General features: G+C 36.6%; 1 protein-coding gene across 6 annotated transcripts in view; it reads left to right on the top strand.

The window, feature by feature from the left end:
• Positions 1–13,546, top strand: part of LOC124301950 (octopamine receptor beta-1R-like) — a 59,509-nt gene that overhangs the window by 36,141 nt on the left and 9,822 nt on the right. For 2 of the 6 annotated variants that reach the window (XM_046757618.1, XM_046757620.1), the window contains exon 4: positions 3,911–6,897. In XM_046757618.1, the coding sequence (XP_046613574.1) occupies positions 3,911–4,217 (307 nt within the window). In that variant the 3' untranslated portion in view covers positions 4,218–6,897. Of the gene's footprint in view, positions 1–3,910; positions 6,898–12,615; positions 12,657–13,546 lie in introns of those variants that run through there. The other 4 variants (XR_006907589.1, XM_046757621.1, XM_046757619.1 and 1 more) reach the window with 4 other exon arrangements.

Raw genomic sequence — 13,546 nt, 5'->3', positions numbered from 1 at the left:
AGATAGTGTTTGGGAAGTGTATCTGATGACTTTTTCAATACTAATTCAATCTCATAAAATAGTTATGGTTCAATATGAACTTTTAATTTAAGAATATGTAAGATTCCCGTTCGATATATTGTTATGTTACGGATCGTGATCTTTGGATTAAATATAAATTTCAGGGATGAAATAATAATTGAAGTGGTACACATGTTGCTTCATAAATTAAAAAAAAAAAAACGTAAGAAGAAAAGTGAAAAATGAAATGAAAACGATCTTCCACATAACATAGAACGCTCATCTTTCCCCAGAATATTTCTTTTAACCTAAACAAACTTTTTTAGGGGGGCGGCTACTTTGGAAAATCACAAATTATTGTCATCTGAAACACTCTCATATGTACCTGATATATTCAAAATTAGGAAAAACGCAATAGATAATGTAGGTATGGATACAAACGACAAGTGCAGGAATATTCTAAGCAGCACAGGTGACACGGTTCGTATTACACACTCCATAATATAGGTATATACGTAACAACGCGAACGAGTTTGATAATTATTATAATGAGGGTGAGAAATAGAAGGAAAAAATGTTCTACCACGAGTGCACAGAAGCGACGATAAGTACGTCTATAATATAGGTAGAAATATAAACGCGATAACAAACCCTGCGTCATAACCTTGCAGGTCTATCTACATATGCAGGAGTGTCATCGTGACCCCGCATGACCTGGTTTATAGATATTTCAAATTAGTATAATGGCTCTCAAACAGTACAACAGCAACCATCTGGTTTCCTTCCATTGTGTAGTCGATCATGGAAAGGGGAAATCACCCATTCCGTTCCAATTCCTCGAGATCTCAACGAATTATGTACGTACTCCATCCATAAATAGTAGTTCCTAACTGTTATACTCACAATGAAGTGGATGAATCAATTTCAAAGGTTTTTATTTCACGCTCTCTCATAACTCTCTTTTCACATGTATAGTTCGTTAGGAAAAGGGCATGCGAACAAATACCGAAAGTTCTTCTGGACAGGACCTGCTCGACAATTGCAACTTGTCTAATTTATGAGCGTAGCCAATTTCGTAAAAATGTTACCAGTATGGCAGGCGGAGCCCCTAAATTATAATAAAACTCGAAGTGTCACCTCATGGCTCAGAAAGAGACAGCACTTCACCTTCGACTGAACTCTCTCACCTGAAACCCCACCACCGCAGTGATACTTTCAGTTGTATCATAGTTCAGTGGGCAGAGTACGGTCGTATACACAAGTCTAGAAAGTTTCAGATATTGGTCGCTAAAGTTAGAGCGCTGCAATCTGGTAGTAGTCGACCGTAAATAAACTCTTGTAATCTCAGATCACGCTCCAAGTAGCGTCAAAGATTGCTCTAGTCATTATAAATTATCGTCCTGCAAATCGCAGCGCGCAGTAGTCAAAAACGCCGCGGAGTTCCTCAGTGCCAAATTGTGTAATAAATCGACCTGGCTCTGTTAAAAACAGTTTTCGTAATTTCATTTGTTTTGTACGTTTCTATTATAAAATGTAAAACTAATTTCAGAGACAAATGCTGTTCTGATTTATTATAGAGTTTACGAACATTTTTGAACCCCGATCGATAGTATATACTTTGAATTTCAAGGTTATATTCAATTTTTACTTACTTTATTCTATACAGATAATTTATAATATATTCACTTATTGAATTTATTAACGAACAACATTGGAGAACTACTATACATTGAAAAAATCAATATTATGCAGGTTAGATGCTATGTTTACCACCTACTACCTACTACTAGATTGCAGCACCTCTCCACTCGTGGTAGGTTTCCGAAACACACCCCGCCTCAGTAAGAGACTTACCCCCACCACTGTAGTTTCCGGGCCTGTGTATACGACCGTGAGGTAGAGTGACTGATGCGTAGTAGATCGCAGCGGCGCCGTGACCATAGCTTATAACATAGATTGTGCGCTATTAAGAGCCGCTTGAAGCCGACAGGTCACAGGTCTGGAAACTCGCTCAAAATTTCAGTGGTGGGGGTGTCCTCTTATTGAAGCACCGGCGATTTTGCCTAGTGACCACGAGTGTCACTGCTATTGAAGGATTCAGGCTGTGTGCGAGAGACGGAAACAGATTTCAAAACCACGGACGGTCTACAACCTGTTTCCATCTCTCTCGCACAGCCTGAATTCCTCTACCGCAGTGACACTCGTGGACACTAGGAGAAACAGCAGGTGCTTCAATAAGAGGACATACCCCGTCCACCAGAGTTCTCAGACCTGTATCTAAGACCGTCGGCGAGAGCAGCCCCCTGACACTCACCACTGCTCGTATACTAAAAAATTGTACGCGTTTTGTCCCCGTTTTTTAGACTTCTGACACGCTCGGCTGCCCTCGCTGACCGCGCGCAAGCTTGTCAGACAACTACTAGCGCCACTAGTGGTGGAAATTGGCGGCAGAATCGAGGGACATTTTGCGAACTACTTTTAGCAGCGTGTGTCAGGGGGCTGGGCGCGAGTTTATGGTTGACAGCCAGTTGTCAGCTAGTCAATTCTAGGGAATTTGTTTTTCTTAGCGAAGGTTTGCTTCACAGGCTGCGAGCACACATATCAGCCAATCAAAATTAAGCAAGTTAGATCGCGCACGCTACGAGCAGGTCCTTTCAAGAAAAACTCTCGGTATATGTATATCCGAGGACGGATTATAATGGTTGTGTTACCCGGAGGCGGCTGTGTGCGGTAAAGTAACAGTTTTAATGGACTGCCTACTCCATTTTTGTAGATAGAGAGGACGAAGAGCGGGGCGAGTAACGAGTTGAAATATCAATTAAAGACTTGCGGCGAGACTCGTCGCGCATTAACTGCACAGACTGCTGCTAGCTAAATGGAAAGAGAGCTGCTAGGGGACGAGTGTAAGAAGGGATCGCTGAGAGGACTGGATATTAGAGAATTTATAACTCAAATTTAATAACCAGATAAATGTTTAATTTAACCGGTGCGCACATTTTTTCCCCTCCTAGATTTACTTGTATATAATACATATAATTTTGACGTTGCGTCAAATTCATGTAACTTGGGGTCAAAGAATGCAAAAAAAAAAATAAAAATAGGAAGCAATATAAAATTCGGAAACTTCGAAAAGAGCTGAAAACCTGATGGATAAGAATGTTCAAAATTGCCAGAGTGAAAAAACTTGGTATAACGTATACCTACCTACACAGTTACCTCTTACTTTGGTTAGTTTTCGCTATTTCGTATTTTTTCATTTTTCTTCTTCTTCAGTTTCTCACATTTACGTTTTCTTATCGATTTGCACATTTTACTTTTTTTACACTTACTTTCTCTACCTGTGGGTCGTTTTTTTATTTTTTATTCTTCGTCTCGGTCTTTTCTTTTACCTTTGTATATATAAGTACATATATACATATATATGTATGAAGCTGAGGAGGATACGCTCGCGGCGAGAGAGAAATCGAAGAAGGATTTTAACTGTCACGTACGAACGGTATAGCAATCTATCAAAAAATACCGTCCATCCTCGTCGAAAATTAAAAAAAAAAAAGAAAAAACAAACGAAAAAAGGAAGAGGCGATTTAAGGAAACGAAAGATATAACAAAAATAGAGAGGACAAATACAATGCTTTCAACTTTGCGCCCCTGTACCCACATAAATTTATACCCATATGTGTACCGTAACAGAGAAAAGCGTCTTTAGAAGCCCGCACTGCATACCGGGGATAAATAACCCCGCTGCAAGTTTTTTGTAAAAGCACAATGCCAAAAAAAACCGCTAAAAAAAAGAAAAACAAATTCCGTACCCGTACGAATCGAAAAGTTTAAATTATTACGTGTTATCTACCCCTCCCCCCCCTCATAATTGCGTGTAAGGGTATGTGTTTTTGTTGGTGTTATTTTGCAGGTACGTGATAACGGCCCTCTGCGACACATGCCAAAGTGGCAATATTGTTGTGGCTGCGGTGTTCTGGGTCGGTTACTTCAACAGCGCCCTGAACCCGTTGATCTACGCGTATTTCAACCGCGAGTTCAGGGCAGCGTTCAGAAAAACGTTGGAGAGTTGCTGCTCGGCATTCAGTCCCGTAAAAGATATCGGCAATAGAAATCGGAAGCAGGATTTGGTTCACAGCAACGCGTCCTCCGAACTCCATGTGAACAACCAATTGAGAACAAGCGAACTCACCAACGTTCACATTGAGGCTTGCATATAATTATATTTACAATATAGGTATGTAAAAATCGGAATACGTTATTCAATTGTAATTTTACGAATCTGTTTTCCTTTGTTCACTGCTCTTATTCTGCAATCTAATCGACTTATATCGATTTATTTGTTATAAATTACACACAGCTAATTTAACGCAAAATAAATTCGCTTGAATTTATGCAATTCAGGGTACAGTTTAACAGATCCCGTGCCTGCATTTCGGCAACTGAGATTACACATTACCGATCGCTATTTGCCTCGATTCCGACACGTTTGGCGTACTCCTTACAAATTTCTCCAATCGTGGTCCATGAGACAAATGCCGATCGATGATATGTACCCTCAGTTATCGAAGAGTAGGCGCACATCACCAAGATGTACCCTGAATTACATAAACGCAGGCGTATCTGAATCTGTCCGAGTGATGACAAAAAAACGAATACATAGGTATAGAAACAAAGGCGGGAAGTGAGAAGTAAATAGAACCCAATCATCGATATTATAAACATCACTGGACTCTATACTAAGTGGTGCCGATTAGAATCCCAAAAAATCGACAGTCGCGCTGCAATACCCAGAGTTGAACTAACGGGTCACGTGGGTGATAGCCTATCAGAAACAGATTTAGTCACATGGTACAGCGTGGGGAAAGTTTAAATGCATGCGCCCCGTGAACAAAATTACGATGTTGTTCTCTTTTTATCATATACTTACTTGAAGAAATGCACTGACGAATGTATTTTTTCTATTTTCTTACAAAACCAACAAAACTCCGTTTCTGCAGGAACGTTTATATGCTGTCAGTTCTTGTGAGCCACGTGATTCGTTAGGTCCATTTAGGCTATTGAATCGGTGGTGTCGATTTCGTCTGCTTCTAATTGATTCAGGCGGAGGAGAACGCTAGTCAGCCATCCAGCAGTGATAAACATGCAGAAACGAATTAAATAATCGGAAGGTGAGTGAATTTTATTATAATATAGGATACATGGATCAGAAATATGTTATTCGCGATGCAGTAGTTTTACTGTAGAGTCGAGCCGTATGTATAAAATACAACCTTGTACACAATGGTGTACACACAAAGAATAAGGGGGTAAGGCGGCTTTGACGTTTCGCCTTTTGGGTCGGCGGCGGCGGATTGTTAACACAAGGATGTGCCGCGTGGGCTGAAATATAACGAACAAAGGATCCGTACTATACGTAACCGTACATCGAGTATACTTCACGTGAGTCGCGTTTTACGCCAAGCTAACCCAACATCCCAACCCCCGACTCTCCTAACCAGTGTGTACAAATTACGTATTACAAGTATATATATATATTGTATATACCTATATTAAATATTATACACGAGTATAATAACTCTGTGGACATTGTGACAGCAAAATTGCGAAATGAAATTGTGAATGATGAAACAACGATACTTGATAAAATACCCTATACCTAATATGATATGAGAACGAGACGAAACGAGATGACGAAAAAAAGAACAATGAAAATGAAAGAACGTGGTCAAAAACTAGATTTGCATATTCAGACGAGCATGAAAATACATTCAATCTGGAAATCACTTTATTGCAATCCCTTTCCCTTACGATTACAATCGATTATACCTTTGGACTTTTAGATAGGATATCAGTTCTCAAATTCAGAAATCTGCAGGCTGGTAAGAAAATATATACTTTGAAATGTAATTTCGAAACCGACCAAAGAACTAGCCGAATTTTTACCAATATATGGTCATACCTTTGTGCATAATTAGCAATAGGAAATTAATTTGAATAGAACGGTATTCAATTTTATCCCGGATCTATGTATTAATATTATCATTATTATTGTTGTTGTTGTTATTGTTAATGTTAGTATTTCCGGTATAGTCAGGATATAAAGGATAATATTTAGCAAAATTGGATTTGAGAAGGGATTCATGAAAAAAAAAAGGGAAATCACAGTCTGTACCACCACGCCAATTCGAGTTGCGTTACCTAGCAATCATTTTGTACATATACACATTAGATATTATATTGATAATACTAGTCTTCGTAATGTTGAGAAAACAGAAATAGTTTTAAAAAAATGCAATACTGCGTAGTGACATAGTAACATAATTATAAATACGAAAGTAAAGAAATCAATACCGCTATAGCATGATTCGGTCAATTTTATCTTGGCATTATTGTGTATAATATTTTTGATGAAATATCTCAATTTCGCTTATATCTCTTATCTGCGCAGGCGCAGTGTAAAAACGTCGCCTAGTCTGAAGTATTATCTCTGCCAAGGTATTTGAAATTGAACTGAAGATAATCGATCACAGTTTGTGCCGCAATAATTGATATTAATATACTATAGTCATTTGAACTTGCGCCAATTAACATGTATAACGTTACATGTATTTATCAAAAATCGAACCACGACTGCGCACAATATTAATATTATTGATAGTTAGCGAAGAGCTGAATATCCGGTTTCATTATTTTATACCGGTGTGTGAGAAAAAATATCATATAATTTACGAAAAAAAGACAAAAAAATTAAAATTGCTCTGCATCGCGTACGACGATATAGGTATAATGCATACATATATAAGAATGTCGGTGCATGCACATAGATGTATACGTAATATTCAAATACTCCGAAAATGTGTTTTACATAATAAAAATATATTAATAATAATAATAATAATAATAATAATAATAATATTGTAGCTGATTGACCATTTTTTGTATTCATATCCATACATGGTATATATGTATAATATACAATACGATATATGGTATATAATATAGAAAATATTCATACATTATGCCATATACATATGTATATGAATACACAATTGAACTATAAACATTGTGCAGAACAATCACTAACGTTAAGACTACAAACACACATCATCGGTTTAAAAAAAGAGAGAAATGTATGTAAAAAATTTTTTTAAGTCAACCCAAAAGGTAAAATAAAAAAAACACGGTATCTATACAATATATGTATATTATAAATGTGGGGAAATTTTACAAGGTGATTTACCGCAATCGTGTTTCTTTCTTTATTTTTATCACGCGAAAAATTTACAATAGATGGAAAAGTAAAGTTTGCAAATTTAGCCTTTTCCCTCCATGGAAGAAGAAAATCCAAAAATTAAGAAATATACGTGATACCGTAAATTTGTAACGCTAAACTCGCGACGAATATTCGTGATAATTTATTAATAATACATATTATTACACACCGTGTTGTACGGAAAATTCTTGGTATATGTGTAATAATAAATGAATATACTGATCGGATCACCCTGCATGCATATGCGCACATATACATACAGGTATAAGTAAATCGATCGTAATAAAAATAAAATATACGTATAGTAACGTAAATGAATGAAAGAAACGATGAAAAATTAGTCAAGAGTAAAAATGTTGTGATTAATGATAATTATTATCATTTTTATCGACGCATATTATCATTAATAATTACCGTGTATTATATTATAATTAACGACCGAAAGAAACATTGAGTATTATTACATGACAATAGAGTGATTTATTTTATACATTATAGCGAGAGATCATAGTAAATATATGTATTACATTAGAATGCGAAGACAGAAAAAAATTTTAATCAGTAATGAAAGCAAATAATAATCTATACCTATGTGTATATATACATGTTTACATGCAAACATGTGTAATGATTCGATATTATTTTCAAAAGAGGAAAAATAAAAAAGGATTGAATATACAATAAAAGATATAATATAAAATAAACATGTAGCGCGATAAATCATGCGAGTGAGTGCATGTTGATTTATTGAATGTACAATGGTGCAATATATATCTGTACGATTTACGTATATTATATATGAGGTATTCCATGCCAACTGAGAGTACATTTTCCCTAACCCCCGCCAATTTGCTTCATTATTTTTTATATGATTCTACAACCTAAAAAAAAGCACTCAACACTTTTTTCAGATTTTTCATCACAACCATTCTTTTTTAAAACATGTTACAAACCCTTTTATGGTCCTAAAAAAAACGCCATTTTTAATTTTTTTATAAAAATTCACATAATTTCTGGGTTCCAAAACAAACATTTTGAGCCATAGTTCAGAGTGGAGAATTGATTTTTTGTATTTTTTAAATATTTTTTTAGAGGAATAATTTTTCTTATTTTGTATGTATTTTTGAGGACCATAAAAGGGTTTGTAACAGTTTTTCAAAAAGAATGGTTGAGATGAAATGTCTGAAAAAAATGGTAAGTGCTTTTTTTAGGTTGTAGAATCATATAAAAAATAATTAAGCAAATTGGCGGGGATCAGGGAAAATGTCCTCCCAGTTGGCGTGGAATACCTCATATACACATAGTAATATAACTATACAATACATATTTGATGTAATAAAGGTATAAATGTATAATTATATACTCACAAGAGTAATAATTACGTATTGCGTATTAAAAATTGATTATATTAAACATTACGCGATACGATGTATTTGAATATAAGGGCGTGTATATATGCGTATACATATAATACATGTATTGAATGAAAACTGAATAAAATTATTTTGAGAAAATTGACACTCCGTTTTGAAAAATGTATAATGTGATCAAAAGTAAACTCTCGTTTATTTTTCCTATCTCTTTCCCTCTTTTTCTTCTATTATACATATATTTTCATTTTGTTCGGTACGTCGTATTTTTTCAACTCTTTATTGTCAACTTCCATTTGTTATTTTGTTTATTTTGGAGGCAAATCGCGAAACATTCTCTTCACATGTACACATATTGTACTTGATGCTTCCGCGCGAGGAAACGGAATAAAATCGAATGAAATATAATATGGGTACGTAAAAGGTTAGAAAAGGGAAATACAATTTTTAGGCTTTCAAACTGGGCCAAGAGGTTCAAAGACATATACATACATATACATATATACACACGGGCACATTATGCATCTATTATACATACACACAACAGCATCTTCCAGGGCTGAAATAAAAATGCAGGATTGATAACGCGGCTTACAGGAGAATGTAAACCTACTATAAAAAACCGTTCTCTCTCTCTCTCTCTCTCTCTTTCTTTTGACAAAGGAAATTTTCAAACCGACGAAGTACGTATAGGTATATAAAAAGTTGCAAGATGTACGATCAGCTGAACTGTATACCTATTATAAACCTATGTATAGATATTTTTTGTCTCTTTCTTTCTCTCCCTCCATGTACTTTATTTATATGTATATACACCTATATATAATCCAAGCTGACGCACACTTTGAATTTTAAAACGACTTTGATATCCACGAACCGCTCGCGGCTTGCCTCGGGCATAAAAGCCAGATGACTAGCTTTTGAGTAGAGAATACAATCGTGCAGATTCTTAGCGAGAGATAAGGAGGGATTGCTTGTCAGTATGACCAGTTTTTTTTTGGGAGGGTTTTTGTCGTACCGTAATATTTCAATGAATAATCTTACAATCAAGCTTTGTAGAATCGAATGATTCCTGTTCTGATAAAAACAGAAAAAACATTCCAGACAATATATCTCTAAAATTGTGTAACTATCATTTCACATATTCAACGGGTCCAAATGAAAAAGAGCTAACTTACCGGGCTCGTGGTAAAAGTAGGTTCATAATATAAATTATTATCATTGGAATCTGATATAGGGTTCCAGAACCAAACGGCCAATTAAGCTCAAAATCAGACATTCCTTTTTCCGAATCGCACATCTCTGAAAAATTTTCGCCTTTTTTAATAATCCTCTTGAAAAAAAATTTCCCAAAAATTGACCGAAAATTTTGTATTCACTCAAAATATTCTTCATTCGAGAAAAATTCTTTGCCGAAAAATCTTGGTCCTTCATAAAATTGCGAAGAAAAGATGTTTCGGTAAAAAAATTGTTTTCTAAAAAGTTGGGTCAATTTTTGGAAAAACTTCTTTTTTGAGGATTGTTTATTTATTTATTTATTGCGGTTAAACAGAAAGAAAATTCCCTAGATAAAGAAAACGTACACTTGGGGACAATGAATCTGAGACAGCTAATTTTTTTCACTAGACAGTTATGTTGGCAACACAGAGAAACCTACAACGCCATAGTCGGCCGAGCGCGAAACAAACTCAATCTTAATAAACATAACATAACCCGTGAGCGTCGAATCTAACCTTAGAATACGTGTCAATCTAACAAGTCATTATCCCCGCGGTATTTTAAGGTTAAATTCGACGGTCATGGGTTATGTTATGTTTATTGAGATTGAGTTTGCTTCGCGCTCGGCCGACTATGGCGCTGTAGGTTTCTCTGTGTTGCCAACATAACTGTCTACTGTAAAAAACTAGCCGTCTCAGATTCATTGTCCCCGAGTGTACATAAATATAGTATTTAATAAGACGCTAACATACAAAAAAAGGATAAGAAAAAAGCCAAGATATCAAACATGTTTGAATGAGATTCTGAATACATTAGTGATTGAGTAATAGCTCGTTTATTGTAAAAATCAAGCCATTCATGATTATTATTACATAATAACGATATGCGATGCACTGGTAATCGAAAATCAGAATTAGAGTTAACATAAAAGTAATAGTATTGTTTCTCAAAGTACGGCTATATACTGTAACGCTAAATTCTGTTACCCTCAGATGAGGTCTTACCGTTGACACTTTGGCGCGATTCTCCACTTATTCAGAACATTAAACTATAACAAAGTCAATTATGTTGGGCGCCAGACGCGTTAGCGTTGATTTTCAAACAATAATACGAATCAACAAAAATAACATGAAACCGTACGACAAATAATTAGAGAACCCGTTGTATGGCTGGCTAGGCTCAGGTACTCACACGAACTGGTAGAGTGGCGGTATTCAAGGCAACTAACGATAATTACAGAATTAATGAAAATAATGAAATAAAGAATAAACTCAAGTCAGGAAAAATGAACAGGTCAATCGATCATATATTACCGAGAAGGTTACAGGGTTGAGACAGGCAAATGAAAACGGTAGCTTTGAAACGAGAGACGGTAGTTAACAGAGAAAAAAGAGCGTAAGTCGGGAGAAGCGATATAATGCAAGAATTTACTTAAAACTACACGTCACTGGGCGACGTGATCTTACCCAAGTTGCAACTGACGCTACGAAAATTATAATTCTGTTAATTAAAAACGAGAGTGAGAACTTTATTGCAATCGGTAGAAAAGAAAGTAACGATAGCTCGGTAGATAATACGACGAATTTACCATAGATTCTAACGAGTACGAAAGATTGACATTCATTAACAATTTACAAAATCGGCATCACACGATGCAACCAAGAAACGATAAATACAATATTAATGACCGAAATCATGCAGTCACACGGCGGCTTACCGAAACTCTAAGCCTTGGACCATGATTCACACGATTAGTCCTTCCGACAGGAAGGCTGCGTCGATCCTCAGAACGATGGCTTTATCAATCTGGACGTAGTGGTTTGGGGTCGGTCCGGCACCAGGCCGGTAAGTCGGAAGATGGCAGGCTACGGTCTGCCCTTCATGCCATCCTTACGACACCCGATAAAGTGGGCGACTGGTTCCTCCTTGAGGAGCGGTGCCCTCAGCTGTCGGGAGGATTTTTATCTCCCTGTTCACGGGCAGTCGAGGCGATACGGAAGGTTCGGGTGGATGCTACCCCAGTAGCAAAAGAAGTGCACCAAGGTAGCCGGTGTAGTCTTGTTAGACCGTCGGTAGGTGAAGTCGTCGAGAGCTAGAAACGGTAGCTATCAGTCCCTCGGTGGTCGGGATCGTTGTCGTCCAAGTACCTTACAAGCGTGCGCCGAAGCGCGAAATACAGAATTTACAAAGAAAGAATTAGTTAAAAGTAGTTATTGCCTATTTTGTATCGAGTTCGGTTGGAGTACCCCGCTGAGGACACGTAAACTAGAAATAATAACGGTTGTGTACCCTTGTGACGGGCGACTCTGAAACGCCCCGTTACAATACAAAAAAATTTAACTTAGAAAGTACTTCGGGGCAGTCAACGAGATTATGGATAAGAGTTTGAAACCTAAAATAGAATTGTGTCTATCGAAAGCTGAACGTAAAGATGGCTTAGGGTTGAAGCGATAAAGATATAGTCAAGGTCACTGTAGTGCATTGCACGACCAATTTTGAAAAAGACGAATCTAAAAAACAGATGATTTACTTTAAGTCAAGTTTCGTGAGCAAAATATTAATATTCAGCCTCCATAAATTTGAACAGTACACCAAATTCGGATAGCAAAAAAGAAAAATAGAAGAGTCTGAATGCTTTGATATTCCTGAAGATTTTTTGATAACCATTTGATAAAGTTCAGTTTCTTAGTAGTTTAAAAAAAGTTTGCAATCAAAATAGACACCTAAATCTTTGATTTCCGTGACTTGTTCAAGATATAGATCAGCAATCACGAGGGAGTGGGTCCCCGGCCTGTGGCTACGTGCCTGAGGCCCGAGCTACGGGAGCGTGAGGGAGGGAGACGCGAGCGGCAGTCGGACCGCGGGCCTCGGATCGTAAAGACGTTACCACCCGTGAGATACTGAATGCTATATGTATACATAACGAATTTCGTGAATTTGTCATTTTCATAACCAACCGTTAAATAAACCGAAATATATTCTAAACACACCCATGACATCCATGAATCCTACAATCATATAGACACTTTGATCATAGTTAATGATTTTCTTACCGAAAGTAATACAGAAGCACTTGTTAACATTGCAGGAAAAACCGTTACAAGTATACTAATCAACCGTAGACTTGAAGTCGTATTGGAAAAGAATTCTGTCACTCGGACTTTTAATCACCTTCAACAACTTGACAGCATCCGCAAATAATAATAGAAAACAGTAATGAATCACAGAGCATAGGTCAGTAATGTAAGTCGAAAAAAGGGTGAGGCTAGATGAGTGCCTCGACCAACACCAGATGTGACTAGAATTGGACTAGATATACAATTATTGACTTTAACGAACGTATCAAGTTTTCTCAATAGCAGGTCAATATTGACAGTATCAAACCCAGTGGAAAGGTCCAAGTAGATAGTATCAACTGTATAGCAAAGTTAAATATAATCATTAAAGTAATCGAGGCCGACAGATGAATCCGTTTGAGTTGATCTGCTTCCAAGAAAGCCATGTTGCTGCGATGTCGAGTATTTGCGTAAGTAAGGTGTAATCACTTCTTAAACAACAGAGTGATGAAACATTGTTTTCAGCTGTCAGGAAAGGACTCAATTTCTAGTGATTTATCAAAGGCATTCGTTAAAAGAGGGGGCGAAGAACACGATACAGTTCTTAACAAGCAAAGGGTGGATATTAT

The sequence above is a fragment of the Neodiprion virginianus genome, chromosome 4 (genome assembly GCF_021901495.1).
Source record: "Neodiprion virginianus isolate iyNeoVirg1 chromosome 4, iyNeoVirg1.1, whole genome shotgun sequence".
NCBI lineage: Eukaryota > Metazoa > Arthropoda > Insecta > Hymenoptera > Diprionidae > Neodiprion > Neodiprion virginianus.
Note: the sequence above shows the minus strand (reverse complement) of the source record. Positions and strands in the feature narration are given on the sequence as shown.